Source organism: Nothobranchius furzeri, chromosome 12 (assembly GCF_043380555.1).
Source record: "Nothobranchius furzeri strain GRZ-AD chromosome 12, NfurGRZ-RIMD1, whole genome shotgun sequence".
Taxonomy (NCBI): domain Eukaryota; kingdom Metazoa; phylum Chordata; class Actinopteri; order Cyprinodontiformes; family Nothobranchiidae; genus Nothobranchius; species Nothobranchius furzeri.
Window position 1 is genome coordinate 34,512,008 of NC_091752.1, and position 18,417 is coordinate 34,530,424.

General features: G+C 38.7%; 1 protein-coding gene across 3 annotated transcripts in view; it reads right to left on the minus strand.

Annotated features, from left to right (window-relative positions):
• Window positions 1-18,417, minus strand: part of LOC107376029 (cGMP-dependent protein kinase 1) — a 144,791-nt gene that overhangs the window by 4,055 nt on the left and 122,319 nt on the right. For 2 of the 3 annotated variants that reach the window (XM_015944911.3, XM_015944909.3), the window contains exons 8-9: window positions 9,356-9,421; window positions 7,804-7,878 (exon numbers count right to left, since the gene is read on the minus strand). In XM_015944911.3, coding sequence (XP_015800397.1) covers window positions 7,804-7,878; window positions 9,356-9,421 — 141 coding nt within the window. Of the gene's footprint in view, window positions 1-7,803; window positions 7,879-9,355; window positions 9,422-9,621; window positions 10,047-18,417 lie in introns of those variants that run through there. The other variant, XM_015944913.3, reaches the window with a different exon arrangement.

The following is an 18,417-nucleotide window of genomic DNA, read 5'->3' on the forward strand; positions in this document are numbered from 1 at the left end:
GTGCCCAACCCTCATCTCCAGAGGCCTCCTGTCTTTTCTGGTTATTTTTCGATCCAGACAGAGATTCATCTGCTCAGTCTCTGGATCAGTAAGCTCAGGACAGATCTGAGACTGGACATACTTGGACTTCAAAAGCTTTCCTTTTTTATTTTTCAAACACCATAAGACAAGTGGAAACTCTCATTTAAAATAAATCCTATTTAAATCATTTAAGCTGCTTCTCTTGTTTGAAATGACAGGGATTCGACGAATAACTCTGATAAAACAACTATTTTATGAGTCCTGTGCATGTGCTGGTTGGTTACTGAGCTCAGTGTTTCTCTGAAAACAATCCAGGTTACCACGACACTCACGTTTTATTTGTGTCTGTGTAGGTACTATCACTATCGTGTGGCCTTCTGCTGTGATCCTTTCAGCTCTTTTACCCCTCCCCCTGACACCTGAACCGAACCAGAAAAGAAAAGGCTGCAGGAGCAACATTGGTTTTAACTGCAGAAAACTGATGATTTGAGAACATGAATAATGTATTAATCTGGGTCATCGACACAATTCAGATTAAAGATTCAGACTAAAAATTAAACTATAGATTAGACACAAAACAATACTATTTAAGTATGTTTCAAGTGTCATTTTACAAGTTTATTTGGTCAAAAACAGTTTTTCATAGTGAAAAGCTTAAAAGGGTTGTAGCATTACTATGTTTTATCCAGCAGGTGGCAGCAAGCTCACTTTGAGAAGCTGCTGTGGAAAAACTCCCATGGTATCTAAATCCCTGAATCAGAAAATGTACTTTTAAGAGTAAACTCTTTTACTCACTTATTCTACTGTGCAGAAACACAAGAAGTGTATTATTTATTTATTAAACAATAACCTCACTGAACTGAATTATGATGAACAGACTTGGTGATCCCTCTGCCAATCAGAATAACAGAATAAACACCATAAGAATGGATGAAAAGTGAGATCTTTCTAATTTGTATGCCTAATTGGAATTTGATTCCCAAAAATAAAAAATAAATCAAATCTAGAAAAACAACTGGTTGATACATATTTGGTTACTTTGAATTTTGTAAGCATGCTGTGATTTTCCAAAGGGGTTCAAAAGAAGGCAACTGCACTTTTTGGGTTTCTTGAAGATGTGTCGTTTCACATTCGAGGAGCTTTGTCATTTCTGACTGGAATATGGGATTGGTTAAACTTACAAACTGTTGCTTAATGAGCAGAAACTACTTTTGAATGTCTCTCCTCCCTGCCCACTGAAGAGTTGTAGAAGTCGTTAGGATCTATTGTGTGGGAATGGTTGTTTTGATCAGATCCAAATGGGTGTGATCTAGACTGAAACAATTTTGGAACTAGAAAAATTGCATTTACTGCATAAATGCTGTTTGAATGCTGGATAGCTGAAACTGTGAGCTGAAGCCGCTGAACAGCTGAACTGAAGCTGAAATTAAGCAAAACTGTCAAAATGAGCTGAATGTATTGAAAGATGTAGAAGCAAAAAGCACCAAAAAGCAAATAAAGCACAAAAAGTAAGTGAAGAATAGAGAAAAATAATGCTAAATAGCAAAAAATAATAATAATAATAATAATAACTTCAATCTGTGAACATTGTCTAAAAATCTGGACAGCTAAAATGTCTAAATACCTGTTATTTCAGTTTGCCAAGTTTAACAGTTTAATCTTTACATTTAGCTGAACTGTGAAATTAGCAGTTTGTGCTAAATTTGGTAACTGATTGCTGAAGTTGTTGAATAGCTGAAGTAAGCTGGAACTAAGCTAAACTGTGAAATGAGCTGAATGTAGTGAAAGATGTGAAAGCAAAAAGCACCAAGAAGCAAAAAAAAAAAAAAAAAAGCACAAAAAGTAAGTGAAGAATCAAGAAAACTAATCCTAAATAGCAGAAAACTCAAATCTGTGAACACTGTTTAAAAAAATTGGACAGCTAAAATGTCTAAACACCTGTTATTTCAGTAGGACTAGTTTAACAGTTTACTTTTTATGTTTAGTTGAACTGTGAAATGAGTAGCATAAGCCAAATTCAGAAACGGATTGCTGAAGCTGCTGAATAGCTGAGGTGAAGCTGAAACTAAGCTAAACTGTCAAAATGAGCTGAATGTATTTAAAGATTTAGAAGCAAAAATCACCAACAAGTGTAATAAAGCTCAGAATATAGGTGAAGAATGAAGAAAAATGCTAAACAGCAGACAATTTTAATCTTTGAACATTTATTAAAAACTCAAAATTTGAAATGTTAAACAGCTGGCATTTGAATGAGGATAGTTTAACGGGTACATTTTTACAATTGGCTGGACTGTGAATTGAGAAATATTTGCTGATATCTGAAACTGATAGATTAACATATGTTCAGATATGATATGGGATGGATGAAGGGTTGGATGAATGAAATAACGGATGGATTGTTGGATGGATGTTAGATGGTTTATTGGATGGATGGATGGATGGATGGATGGAAAGATAGAAACATGTATGGATTCATATGTAGATGGATGGATTCCTTAGGCCAAGCCGATCAATTTGATGTCTCACATGCGTGGGTGTGTAATTCCATTTAGCCAGAAGATGATTTACCTCTCTCAACCAATCAGGGAGCTGAGAGGGAGCGGGGCACTTTCCCACCTTCTGACGGTCAATCAAATTGAACTTTTTTCTAGTTTTAAGTACAAACAGTTCAAAACGATCAAAAACAGGAGTCTGTTAATGGCTCAATATTCTGCTTTTTATATTAATTCCTATGAGACTTGGTTAAAGGGATTTGTAGTTCCTTGTGTTGTCATGGTAACATATAACGCATTTTAAATTGAATACAAGATTCATGAGACCAAACTGGTCGGTTGATGCATCATTTGTGTGGGTGCTGGATCCTGATTGGACAGAAAATGGTTGAACACTCGCAACCAATCAGAGAGCAGCACTGCCTTTTCCCCCAGCTATTTTTAGGCCTGCAGCTGTACTCCTGTTAATGAGAGAAGCCTTTAAATCTGTCCTTCAGAAGTGAAATTGGACCTGTCAAACTTCTCATCACCATTCAAAAAGTACTGCACCAATTTGAAAAATTCAAAAAGCGCGAGCGGCAAAAGACTTTGATGATCATCTGTGACAATTTTTATGTGCCTACCATGAATTGTCTAGAAGCTATGACGAGAAACTTTTAGCTGTCTGAAGCCGATCAGAGGAGAAAATCTCTGTTCCTTTAACATGGGTTTCAATGAGAGAAAAGCTGGGTCTCTCCTCTTTCTGAGGCTTGTAGCGAACGAAGGGTAACGCTTACAGATAAAATGAAACCCATTCTGAAAAGCTGACAAAAATTCCTACTTTTTGAGATATAATTTGTTTTAGTAGTCCAAACGGTCTGGGGGTAGTAAAGAGTTGTTCACAGAAGATGTGAAGTTCAAAACTTTGAGTGTGGAATTTTCAATTTAGGGTGAAGAGAGACCTTTTTTTAAATTTGAATTTTCTCAAACAAATGAACCGTACGACCACAATGTTTGGAGTACAGTCATGGATTATAGCTCAAAACGAAGGCATATTCGTTAGCTGTAAGCCAGTATGTGTCTCATTTCAATCGGACCTACGGTTCTCTCAGGACAACGCCGGAAATGGAGCAAGGGAGGGTCACTGCTCCTATCTTTCCCCATTATAACTTTTGTGAATTTTTCTGAAAATTTCAAGTAGTACCTCAACTTCTACCTGCGATTTTAGAAAAACCGTAAAAGATATCAAAAAGCCTCTTTAATATTTTAAACAGGAAAGTCGTGTGAGTCTGTTAAACTTTGAATGAAGTCCCTAAGTTAAAAGGAACCCTATAGAGTTTTAGGTCAAAAAAGTGATAGGAATTTGCTGAAAATTGACCAATCGCACTCATTTCAATGGGAAATTTTTCGCAGGAAAAGCTTAATAACTCGAAAAAATTTAAAGATATCAATGCCAAAAGTAATAGCCGGAAAGAGCTTAACGTACTGAACATTTTGATATAAAATTGTTGAAATAGCTCAAAATTTGAAGGAGAAGAAGAGGTTCAAAAAGTGTACGGAAGCAGAATAAGAAGAAAAGAGGAAAACAATAGTTTGAATGCTTAACAGCATTCAAACAATGAATGCTTAACAGCATTCAAACAATTAGGTTTAAAGCTGCACTGTAGGTACTGGAAAGGTGAAACCTGAGACCTCCTCCTCTGTTTAATGTCCGTCTTTCCCATTTTGACATAGATATATGACATATAGATAGATCGCTTGACAAAGCACCTCAGAAGAGAAGCGAAACGTCTTCACGAAACCAAAAGAAGCCCAGTTGCCTTCATTCGAACCCCTTCAATTACCATGACCTGGATGACTGAAAACCTTCACCAGCACATGCTCTGATTTAATCATCCTTCTACACAATGCACACATCCACCCCTTCTGAAGGTTAGACGCTCTTGTCTCTCCTGGTGATTTTCAATAAAGACTGTAGAACATGAGTAAAACACACTAGCTTTTTTTGTATTAGAGCTTCCAATTTTCTTATATGTTACACCCGTCCACACACACACACACACACACACACACACACACACACACACACACACACACACACACACACACACACACACACACACACACACACACACACACACACACACACACACACACACACACACACACACACTGTGATCTGTCAAACAATGCTATTTCACACAACTTTATTTTAAAACACCAAGGTCAGAAAATTACACTTTGTATGCACAGTGACTCCCAGATGGAACATCCAGTCACACTGCAGCATTTCCTGCCTGTCTCTGACTGAAGAGAAGAAATAAATGTGGTGTTATCCAACTCAACGATCACGTTACACAATATTTGTCAATTTCGACCAAAATAATCTTGTAAAACTATAAAATAAAACTCACGCGTGCCTAAGACTGAGATGCAAGATTATCAGAATGCAGAGTATGAAGCTGGCTGACCGATCACTACAGAGCAACTTTAAATAGACATTATAACTCTGACCTTTCATCAAAACTGAGACTCGAGGGCATTAAACATAGCAAAGTAATACAGGTTGCTGACACAGATGTAAGGTCCATTACACGACACTAAAACAACACGTTACTTATTCATGTGGAAGGCCATTCTCCACAGATCAAGCAGCAACTCAGTGGGTGATAGTCTGTCCCACTGAAGCGATGAGGTCATAAAAATGATGTAATCCTCACAGTGAGTGTGTGTGAGTATTGTGTGTGTGTGTCTGCACTTTTATTCTTGTTTATTTTTCTCCAAATCTTTTTAGTCTGGCCTGCCTCTTGATTTCAAGAGCGAGAAGAAAGCCCCCGTGACCTTAAAGCTGGCACTCTTTAAATGCCACTTCATTTAAAAGTAACTCCTGCGTACCGAACTCCCACATCGCACAAAGAACACGGGACATACTGAGCCATACGGGGCTCAAATGTTCTCATTAGGTTTTCTGTCACATGAGGTATTTTTGATGGGTGGACCAGATTAATAATTAAATGTAAGCTGAAAAGTCAAATTGAAAGGACAATATGTTTTTGTAAGCAGGTGTTAATAGAAGTCAAAATGACAGACTTTAGCTCTTTATTCCTTTACATAAAGCAGTTGCGATGACAAAGTTTAAATAACATCTGCAGGTTCTCACTTTGCCTTCAAGTAGAGCAGTTTCTTTCACGGTTGTCAAAACAGCAAAATGAAACATCAGATTCATCTGCTCTGTTCTGTCTAACATTACGTTTCTCCTGCCAAGAGAAAAAACAGATCAGTGAGAAGCAATGTGTGCATGCAGCCCGTAGCCATTAAAGAAAGGACCTGTCAGCCTCAGAGAGCAGCTGTGGTTTGCTGTTTCATTACAGTGCTGCCGAAATGTGCCGATTCGCTGTGACCAATTAGAGATTGTTTCCGTCGCTGTGGGCTCTTGACTCAGGCATTCCTCTTGAGGAGACAAACCCACTCTGTTGGAGAGGGAGCAACGGTGTGACAGCACGCCACAGGAAAAGCTACTGTAATCAAGGTGGAAATTCGTTTTGATGTGACAGATCCGAAGGAGTCGAGGAAACTAGTGGTTCTATTTTTAAGGTGAAGTTTTGACAACGCCATCACAAATCATGCGTAAAAAAGAGCATGTATTGCATTGATTTGCATTGACGTCAGAGATGCTTCCCTGAAAGCTGAGAGATGAGAGGAATAGGGCCAGGAACGTGCACGGCAGCTTTGTGTTGCTCATACAGATGCTTGCAGACAAATGGCAGCATTGTTCAAGGGTGAACGCCAGCGGGAACCCACCAGACACTTCACACACAAGCCCTTCTTTTTGCCTTGCTCACCCACCCGGTAACTCCTGAGATCTGCTGATCTTTGCTGACTAAAAGTTGCAAACTTAGGAGGGAAAAATCACAGAAATCTAGACTGCCTGTCACACGTCTCGTTCACTTTTCAGGGGTTCATATCGCTTCTCATCTCTGACGACAGAGAGCAACGCGAGAAAGAGAAAAAGTCACTACACGCCAGAGCTGACTCCAAAATGATTGCCTCACTGCCAACATCAACTGTGCGTTTTTTTTATGTTTCCATAGTGATAACAAACATAATAAATGTTGATTCCTGAGCAAATAGTTTAGTTTATGTTGAACTAATCTAAAAAAGAGAAGAGAAATACCATGAACACATATAAAGTTCAAAAGGGAGTAGGATGGAGTGCAAACTTATAAAATTCTGACCCCTTTGTCCGCCATTGCAATAACTCACACCTTGTAACCTTTCAATATAGCAAAAAAGCAACCGTTACATGAACCTTCATGTACTCAAATATTTTACAGCTTTATAGGCAACTTTTTCATATTTCAAATTGTTTTCTTGGGCTGGTAGGTGCTAAAATACACTACAGGGTTAATAAAAGGTCACTCAGACCCCACCGCCCTATGTGGCCAGAATATCATACTTGCAAGTTCAGAGTGCCGGTCCGGTCCTTGTTGGATTTAGTTAAGTGGAGCTTACATGCATGGCGCTGCAGTCTGCTTCCAGTACATTTCCAACATGTTTTAGATCATAAAAACAGCTGATTTGTTTGATTTAGTGACGAATCGCTCCTGTAGACACTAAGGAAGGCTGGGGAGATGTTTAAGCAGTTAGAGTAAGGCGTTAAAAAGACAAACGCATGAAGTGATGAGTTTTGTTTTTACTAACGAACACTACGGAGTGCTAAAAGTAAAATAAACTGCTTAGTATCTCTTTCAATAAGGCACAATTGAAAATAATGCTATTGACTGACTATTTATCCATTTAAAGTAAAACAAACAACAACAAAAAACAAAAATAAACCAAAAATGCCCCAAAACACTAACAATATACACACACACACACACACACACACACATATATATATATATATATATATATATATATATATATATATATATATATATATATATATATATATATATATATATATATATATACATATATATATTTATATATATATATGTATATGTATATATATATATACATGTATATATACACACACACACACACACACACACATATATACATATATATATATATATATATATATATATATATATATATATATATATATATATTCAGAAGAGGAGAAAAAAAAGTCAGAGGCCTACCATCTGCTAACCTAATTAATCACCTGTGTATTTTTTTGTTGTGTAGCATACTCAGAGACATAAACCTGCAGCATGTTTATAAATAATCATCAATCAAAACCTGGTGATTTGCAAAAAACATTTCTTTATAGTAGAAAAAATAGCTCATTTTCTAAGTGACTCACTTGGCTTTGGCGTCGGCATCTTCATGACCTTTATTGGACACATCCTCTAAACCTCCAATCAAGTGCTTGAATGAACTGAAAAAGAGGGGAAAACATCAAAAGAGCTCCTGGTTAGACTTATTTTTAAGAATCCACTCTCTCTTCAAGCCAAACCAAATCTCCTGTGCAGCAAGAGACAAATGAATGAGTTTGGGCTACAGAGAATCAAACAGTTTTTACACTGCAGCTGATTCATGTGCAGCGCAGAAGCAGACGGCCATAAAAACACTGCCAGTTACTATTAAATATTCATCAGACAGCTTTTAGAGACAAGGCTCGAAAGAAATCACAGGAAAGGGAGGCCGAGATACACAGATGAGGTGAAAAATGCCGTGGCAGCAGTTATTGGCTGAGTGGGAAGTCAGAAACAAAAGTAAAAAGCTTTTCACCTTAAGCTGGGCGGACACTGTGCGACTTTTTCACTTTTTGAGCCGATCTTCCACTCTGGTGTATTTTCACTCTTAAATGGTTACCAGTAAACTGCTTTTAGAATCTTTGCAATAACCTTTAGGGCTTTGCACACTCAGGTTGCTTGTTGTATTTGTTAAATACTAAAAGTTTTATACTTCAACTCGGGCCCTCAGGTCATCTACCCAGACGTTATTAGTGATGCTGATTTATAATCCGTGGGGATCGATTGTTCACGCTGTTGCACCTAGACTGTAGAATGACCTTCCTTGTTTTTACACTGGATTTACTGAACCTATAACTTAAACCAACAACCAAATAAAAAAACTGTTCAAGACATTTTTATTCAATCCAATTTGTATCCTGCCTGTCTGTCTGTCTGTCTGTCTGTCTGTCTGTCTGTCTGTCTGTCTGTCTGTCTGTCTGTCTGTCTGTCTGTCTGTCTGTCTGTCTGTCTGTCTGTCTATCTATCTATCTATCTATCTATCTATCTATCTATCTATCATCTATCTATCTATCTATCTATCTATCTATCTATCTATCTATCTATCTATCTATCTATCTATCTATCTATCTATCTATCTATCTATCTATCTATCTATCTATCTATCAATCTGGCAGTAATTGCTGAATTAATCTCTTGATGAATTTTAAATAGAGCTACACCATTAGACCTGTTGTTTTTACTTCTGAGGCTGGTAGATTTTTGGTTATTAGTTTTTATAATGAACATCTGGAAATATTGCCCTGACATTTTCTGGCCAAATTGAAACTCAGCATTCTGAATAAATAGTATAATTCTGAGTAAAAGAAGATTAAAAGAAAAATACATACAATAACTCAAACATCATTGTCAAAAATGAGCATTTGCTAACATTATTTCATCCATATTTAACATTTTAGAAACAGTGGAAGGTTAACAGTGATAACACTAAAGTAAATATAAATCATACAAACTTAATTCCGAAGGACAAGAAGCAGATTTACAGCTGCAATAGGCAGAAAGTGTTTCATGCCTTTCTGTGCCCACATAAATCTTCCTTGAATACTAAAAAAAGCTTGTGAGCAACGGTGCAGAAAAGACTTTAGGCTTGTTAATACTCACTCTCGATCTATGACTAGACAGGTGACTGCTTCTGCTGCAATCACGCTGGCTGTCCTGATGTCCTCCCTGAAGAAAATCAACATAAAAGAGAAAAATTAATCCCACATGCTTACTGAGTCACTTTATAATTCATTTTAAATGCTTCATCAGAGGTGCCATGAAGGACGTCTTGTCTAATTCAGCTTCTCTCTTGTTAAGTTGAACCAGCACCCAATGAAAGCATTGTTCTCAACAGACAACACATATCCCTGCAGGACTGGCATTACTCTTTATTGTATTTGACATCGAGTTCATCTTCCTCTGACGAGGAGTCGCCCCAGTCACACGAGTCTTCAGAGTCCGTCTCCCAAGAATCCATCCTTCCCTGTGGGAGAAGTTCAGCACACGGAGTCCCGCTCCGATGTGCTTGAACTTCAAAGCAGCACAGCGGCTCAAACAAAAGAGACTTGTGTAAAAAAAATCCCCAGTCCGCGTGTTTAGGAATAAAGTCGAGCATCAACTGAAAGAGCAGAAACAGAGAAGTAGTCCTTCAGGGGATTTCCCACAAGATGATCATTTTATATCCTTTTTTGTTTTTAGAAAATTGGAGGAAAAAACTAGGTTCAGGTCAACTGTTAGATTTTGTTGTTGACTAAATTGGAGAAAATTCATTTCGATTGAAGCTCTAACAGTAACTGACTGTGTCTGCTCTGAACTCAGACACATAGCAGCCTATTTCAATGAGCTGAGGTGACAATTCCACCTCATGTCAAATTGACTCACACACTCACACTCACACACGCACACGCACACGCACACACACACACACACACACCCACACACACACACACACACACACACACACACACACACACACACACACACACACACACACACACACACACACACACACACACACACACACACACACACACACACACACACACACACACACACACACCTCCCTGTCATTCGCTCACAAATACACACCAATACACCCTGCCTGGCTCTTTCTGCTAACCCCTCTTGAATAAAGGTCACAGCTGGTGCGAGAAACAAATTTTGTAATGTGAGGACTACAGTGGAGGAGAGAGCAGAGTGGAGGTTGGCAGCCTTTGTCAGGAGTAAAGGATAAATCTACAGATGAACACTAAAGCCCTCCAGCTAGCGTGGCGCATAGGGTGATAAATTCACCTCTGATAAGCCTTTATGACCTGCATCCATGCTCTCAACACAACACTGTTCCTGGTCTTAAACAGACCTATTTATACAGTCATATTTATAACCATCTTATTGGTAAAGCAGGCAATAATTCAAGATTTCCATAACTTTGAAATGGTAGTTAATAATAGACAAGGCAACGTATCCCAGTTCCACCATGGAGGCACAGCAAAACAACTAAACATATGGAGATATCTTGAAAAAGAGTTAATTTAAGTTTGAATAATCCTTAAAGCAGAAATCCTTGGGTTACTCATCTAACCAATCAGATGTCAGGAAGAGCTGGAAATGAATTTATTCCAGGGACCTGCAGGTTACTGTTGTGACGGCTGGGGTGTAAACTTAGAAATCTGCACTAGGAGTATACGGTCTGTGTTGTTTTGGTTTTCTTTGGGAGATGATGGTTTGATCTGAACCAGACAATTAAAACGGATGTTTTGGATTTGTTGCAAAGACCTGTTGTTGTAGTTATGGCTTTCCTTAAAAAGGGTGTTTAAGCAATATTATGTACATGTACCTGATTTCAATCAGCAGGTGATTAACAGGCTTCTAAGAGCTTGATGAGCTGTGGCACAGGTGATTCAACCACTGAATTGTGTGTGTTGGAGCAGAGAAACAAGGAAAACATGCTGGATTCTCTCCAGGACCAGGAGCGAGTACCACTGATGTACATTATATATACTCGACTCAAATTGGACTTCATTTGTATAGCACTTTACAGACATTATGTAGAAGAAATGATGAGATGCAAGGCACAAATGTGGAGTTTTTGTAAGAGAGCTCCATCTAGAGGTAGAAAAAAGAAATGAACCATAAGCCCTTCTTTTTACTTCCATGATTACAGCTGGAACGCATCTTGTTCATGAACTCTCACCTACACACACACACACACACACACAAACACACGCGCGCGCGGGCGCGGCTTACAGTTCAATATTCTAGACTCAGTGTCATACTCTAATCAGCTAATTAATCCAAAACACCTGCAAATAGTTCCTGAGCCTTTAGGTGGTCTCTCAGTCTAAGTTAAATTGCGGAAATAAACGGGATTTTGCGTGATGTTCGAGTTTTACCAGGACATGTCCATAAGAAATGTCGCCAATTCTGCATCAGTCAAAGGATTATCAAAACCATGCATGCACGCATAGCAACTAAAGTGGCAATAGCAAATTTACAGAACAAGCTAGCTTTTAAATGCAAACATGGGGTGTTTCTCAATGTCAAGGAACCTTGCCTTGATGTCTTGGCCCCGCCCCAGTTGCCAAGGAGATGCGTCATCAGGAACCACCAAGACGTGTTCCAATCGGTTCCGATGTTCATGTTCTACCGAGGGGTAGAACATGAACATTTTAGTGCTGCTGCTGTTGGTTCTCTGTTTGTTAGCCGTTTAGCTAGCTGAGCAAGGACACACGGGAGGTGTCTTGTAGCCTAGCCTTGGTCAAAAATTACCCACAACACACCGCGGTATTCTCAAAAGGACGGTGGATCAGAAGCTGGCAGCTACTTTGGGGACAAATTTCAAGTTTAAAAGTAAGTCAACTAATTTAAAATGTTTTTTTTTAGATCCAAAGAAGTTATCTATTGTTGGTTAGTTGCTTAATAGTTGCAGCTTCGGTGGCTAGCGGGTAGTAACTCACTTATCTTTTTTATTTAATAAACCTATAAACAATTTAAAAAGTAAAAGTCTCATTATATATTTATATTGAAACTAATACATATAAAATATAACATTATCAACCATGTCACGTGACGTTACGTGACCGCTGTGGAAGCAGTGGTCACGTGATGCAAGTCTGTTCCATTTAATCGTGTTCTTTGGCCAAGGAAGGACAGTGTCCTCGTAAGCAAGGCACCTGGCCTCGCAAGACATCACCTCGCAAGGCAAGGCGCCTTGACATTGAGAAACACCCAGGGTCACAAATTTCTCACCACTCCCTGGCAGCATCCGTGGGCCACCGAAACCAGAACCCACGTTGCAACCATGTTAGAACGTTGTTAAGAGGGATTAAAAACCTGTTTTAAGATAGCTTGTAGTTCAGATTTGCTATTGTAGCTTCAACATCTGTTCGTAAGAAGATGTCTAACGCTACTTGCTAATGGGTGTTGCTCAATTAATTTTCCAAAACAGTCCACATTGCTGCTATAAGAGGTTCACATTATTGAGTCTTTTGCCACCTGTCTGCTGCTGCTCAACGGTAGCTGTGGAAAACAACCCCAGATTGCCATGGCACTGACACTGGCTATGCTTGATATGAAACCCAATCCCAAAACAATATCTGTCAGTAGGATTCATTTGTACACGACTGAGCCTAAGTCATCCACAGTGGCTCTGCACTTGTTAACTTTGACACAACATGAAGTGCATTGGGGGACTGTCAAATGCACTTACACAAGCTCTAACACACTAAAAGCAGCTGCACGTTGTTGCTGGTATGTCCTTTGGACTCACACACAAGCTTGCGGTGTTGATTTCCAGTAGATGGTTGCGATGAACAGGGTAATTGGACAGTGATCTGGTGTCCTGGGAAAGGGGTTATGAAAACAGCGAATGCTTGAAGGCTGAGAGAGCGGCAGCAGCTATGCAAGCTGGAGAGAAGGAAGATTAGCCGAGGCCAGAACTGGAGCGAAAAAGAGACTCTTTGATTTGTAATAATGCTGGTTTCCTTTGCAACAAGTGGCATGTGTTTTCACATTTTAAGTTTCGTTTAGTTTATTTACAGGAGCATTTTTGTAAATGTGTCAGTATTAGCTCCAGAGCTAACTTTTAACTGTTGTCCCTGAGCAAGCTGTATTTTACCAAACACATAAAAATAAAACAAGAAAATATAAGGGAACAGCAGGTTGCACTTTTAAGTCTGTGGAACTTTTTCGTAATTCTTCTTGGGATTTAGTCTTGTTGTTGCACTTGATAACTGAAATACTCTGATCTCTCTCATTAGTATTTATGTATTTGTTTGTTTATTTTCAAAAAATGCAGACTTTCAAAAAATCTTAGTTTGGACTCTTTATTTGCACTTGTAATAGTAAAAATTAAAATTTTAAGATGTTTTATTATTATTATTATTATTATTATTATTATTATTATTATTATTATTATTATTATTATAAAAGCATACGTTTCATACCACTTGTGGAACAAAAGTAGATTGCAAAAGCAAGAAAAGCTAACAGATGCTAAAACAAAGTAAAGTGGAGGATGCTAGTCTAATTTTGTCCCGTGGTACATTAGCCAAAACTACATTGTGACGGAGTACTTTCTGCATAGAGGCTCTTTCTGCATACTTTTAAATATGTAGTATAGTAAAAGTATAGAAATATCTAATAAATATTCTTGAGTGTAATACTGATATAATAAACATATATTTGCACAAAGAAAGTATGTTTGTCTGCTCCTATGCTTGAAAACTATCATTGAACACAAAAAAGCCATATTATTGTATTCAAATTAATATTTAATAGGAATTCAACAATAATAATATTAATAACAATAACAAAAACCACAATAACCAAACATTTTCCCCAAAATTTGACTCTATCGAGGTTATGTGAATATCTGAAATACATATATTTAAGAAACAAATTGGGGTTTGTAGTGATTTTTTACGTACATTTCTTGTATCTGTGTTTGTGCACCTTGTTTTCCTCATTAATGTTCTGAAAGAAATGGGTGTTGAAAGGAACATTAATTAGTAATAAACAAAATGCAGTCTTGTTCACCATAAAAGGAAACCATTAAAACTGTGACTTTAGAAGATACACCATTAACAGAACGGCTTTGAGCAAAAAGGAATGAGATCATTGTTTACAGCTGGGTTCAGACCATTAAGCTCTGCTTTGTTTGGTGTTGCAGGAAATCCATATTAGAGGACTCCAACAAAATATTTCGTGCCCAGCCAGTCAGCAAACAGGCCGAGTTGGGCTGAGCTTTCGCTACGGCACAATGCCATGTCATCCATTAGCGGGTTCCGCTGGCTGTTAAAATCTGTGAAAGTTAACAGACCAAGAGACAAAAACATGCCAGCTTTCTAATCCTGCACTGGAGACTAGAATAAATAATAACTCTGATATTATAGACCAACGCTTCAACAAATAGGATTTAATAAAAGCCAACAAAACCCAACTGCAGCTGCAAGTCTAAGAGCTGCTCAGGCTAAAGTTTTGATTAATAAAAGATAGGCCTGTCGATGTGCACACTTCATTTTAGTGCTGCAGCTGTAAAATGCTGGTTAATGCCACATCAAACCGTTTACCGATCTCTGTTTTCAGCTGTTCATTAATGTTGGTTGATATTTTTAAAGCAGAGTTAGTTAATGATGGCCGTTATCTTCTGTTGTTGTTTTTTTCAACTGCAACTGCACTGTGGAGCAGTGGCTATAAAGGCTAAAGGACATCATTAAAAACTGACTGACAGGTATTTTTGTACATTCATTCTGTGTTTCATCCAACTGTGTCACGGTTAATTTTCTAACACAAGAAAAGTGGTGTTTTTGCCTTGTTCTTGCTGATGTTCTGACTATCACCGTAGCCTTCCTCAGAGCTTTGCCACTGTTGGTGGCGTCACTTCCTTCTCCATTCATCCGCGGTCAGCAGAAGGCGACGTCGTCCCCTGCTGCACGCAGTTAAATGGAGAAGGACGTGATGTCATCATCAACAGCAGCAAAGATCTGAGGAAGGCTACGGTGATAATCAGCAAAAACTAAAAAAATTAAAATAACACTTTTGCTGTGTTAAATGAAGAAACGTAATGCAGTTGGAATAACAGGTAATTTGAGGCGAATGAGGTGGACTTTAGAAACACACACATAGAAGTAGAAGGAACTATGAATCAAATGAAATCAGTGTTCAGAAGTATTATGGATGATGATGGTGAAGGTCATCCAGATCATGGTAATCCAACGGGGTTCGAATGAAGGCAACTGGGCTTTTTTAGTTTCTGAAGATGTTTCAAGACTTCTAAAGCTGCAATATAGGTGCTGGAAAGGTGAAACCTGAGGCCTCCTCTTCTGTTAAATATCGGTCTTTCCCGTTTCACATAGATGATAGCTTCCTTTACTCCTCACTCAAACATCTATCTTCTCTGTCCAGATTGTGTCCCTTGTCTTTCAGCTGTAAGTGGACTGAAGAAGTGGTTCTCCTGTGCTGTGCCCAGGTTGTGCCAAACATCACACAAACACTACACAACTGAACACAGGAGAAACAGAGGAGGAGGCCTCAGGTTTCACATTTCCAGCACCTACAATGCACTTTTAATTCCAGAACCGTTTCAGTCTATGTCACACCCTCCTGCATCTAATCACAACTACCATTTGAACACAATAGATCCTAAGGACTTTAACGACTCTCCAAGGAAAATAGAGGGGGGTATTCACAGGTTGATTCAGCTTGTTAAGCAACAACAGACAGCAACAGTTTATAAGTTTGACCCTCCTATGTTACAAAGCTCCTCAAATGAGAAATGAAATGTTTTCAAGAAACCAAAGAAGTCCAGTTATCTTCATTTAAACCCCTTTGGATCATTATGGATGATGCAACGACGTGGCCCTTTATAAAATGCTGATTAAGTCCGATTGTACATAAAAATGACTGATTTAAGACTTCAACAGAAAATATAACCTTCTTAGAACCACTTTGTAATGGCGAAGAAAGATCCTGTACAAGAGAGTTGTATATTCAAGTTTATTCAAGTTTTTTTTTCTATTTTCTTCTCATGTCAATTGATTTGTCACTCAAAAAAAAAGGTCTTTAAACGGACTTTACGGAGTTTTGAATTTTTATGCTCGTGATTGCCCCCTCAGGCCAAAAGCGTAACGGCAGCTTCAATAGTAGGCTCGTGCACAAAGCGCGCATGCTGTATGTGCACACTCCTTAACGAAAATAACAGCTGAGACAGTCCTGTGTGTGTGTGTGTGTGTGTGTGTGTGTGTGTGTGTGTGTGTGTGTGTGTGTGTGTGTGTGTGTGTGGCCAGGAGGACAGAGGACAGGAGAAAGTGCAGCTAATTAATTAAATATTTGGCTCTGTACCTTTCTCTTCAGCACAGCCGACAAAGGTTTAAGATGGGTCAGTCCTCCTGCATGCTCAGATCATTCCCTTCCCTTGCTTGAAAAATTGTTCCAAAATGAAAGTTGAACCCACATCTTTTTTATCTGTGAATTCAATGCCATTCGACGAGTCTCAAATTAAAATTTGGGCATCTTACTGTAAAAAAATATACCATTAATGTAAAAAATAAACTCTACATGATCTATGTTCACACCCAGAATCGAATCCAGGTCTTCTGCATGAGAGTCAGACATCTTACAAGGTGAGCTACACACATTCACAGTATCTGTAAATTTTATATCCTTGATGACACCTGAAACAACGTCAAACCAAAGAACGGTTCAAAGCGAAAATTGTTATTTTGTTGCTAATTTGCAGGAAATATCTGGAAGAAAGTTCTACAGAAAGTAGCTAAGGGTCCTCAGAAATGTAGCTAGCTTTGTCACTAGCCGTTAGGAACAGCGACAAACCTCACTCTCTGCTGCTAAAGCTACGGATAGCAAATGCTACGGGCTATGCCTAAGCGTGAACGCGCATGAAGCAGCCTGCTCGACCTGAGCAACTCTCTTTTTCTTTGATTTTACAGAAAAACAGGCAATCACAGTAAAAATGCCAGGGCTCATTCTACAGGGCCAGGACATCGCAGGAGAATGTATGAAGAAGAAATGTATTATTTCTATACATGTTTTGGCTGTCAAACTTCCATAATGCCCCTTTAAGGTTTAACCATGCTGTCAAATGACCAATGATATCAGATTTATTTTAGCAATACCTTGAGTACATCTGCAGTAATATCTCCACAAATATACTCCGGACAAGAATTCATGGCGCGCAACGCAGCTCTGACAGAACCGCTCTGCAGCTATAAGTTCATACCTCTCCAAGGCAGGTGGAAGACAGTGTGAGATATGTTTTGGCTACGTCCAAACAACACTTCACTGGAACATCCTCTTCCCAGAACACGTAGCTATTACAGCGTAGCATGTATGTACAGTAGAGTTCACAGATGGGAATGCATAGTCTCAAGAGAAAACATGTAATCTGATGCAGACACACACACACACACACACACACACACACACACACACACACACACACACACACACACACACACACACACACCTTCCCAGCAGACAGGAAAGCAAACTTTGATTTGTAAATAGGTTTTCATCACAGATCAAAAGCAGCATCTTCAGACGGACAGAGGAGACATGAGAAGGAGGATATTGAGTTTCAAGAGCAAAGACACACACAGTTAACTATTTGACGACCCTCTGATCAAATGGCACCTCTCCACTATTTACATTTCCAAGATGTACTTGACTATCAAAGGTTAAGTATGAGAGGCTCAGACACTCCAAGACAAAAGGCAACAACACAGAGTAAGGGCCGAGGTGGGGAAGGCAATTTGCAAACAAAAGATGCTTTCTTGATTAAATAAAAACATGATTGTTTTTAAGTTGCTTTCAGCAAAATGCAAAACTACAAAGAGCTTTCACTTTTTCTACTACCAAATGACTAGATTTAGGGATTTGAGAGACATTCAGCCTTGTTGACAGTGTTGGGAGAAATTAACAAATTATTAGAAAATTCAAAACAAACTGTTGCTGTCTAAGTCTTGGTGGGCTTGTTCTGGTGTCTAGTGTGCTTATGTTATTCCTTCTGTCAGTCACTTTAGATTCATGTTTTTCCTGCTCTGCCTCACACCTGGGCTCTGCTGCTTTCCATTCGTCATGACTTCCTTTCCTGTAGATTCTGTTTATATCTGCTGGATCATCATGCTAGCTTTCCCCGTTAGCTTGGAGCCTTGCTATCTGCCCTG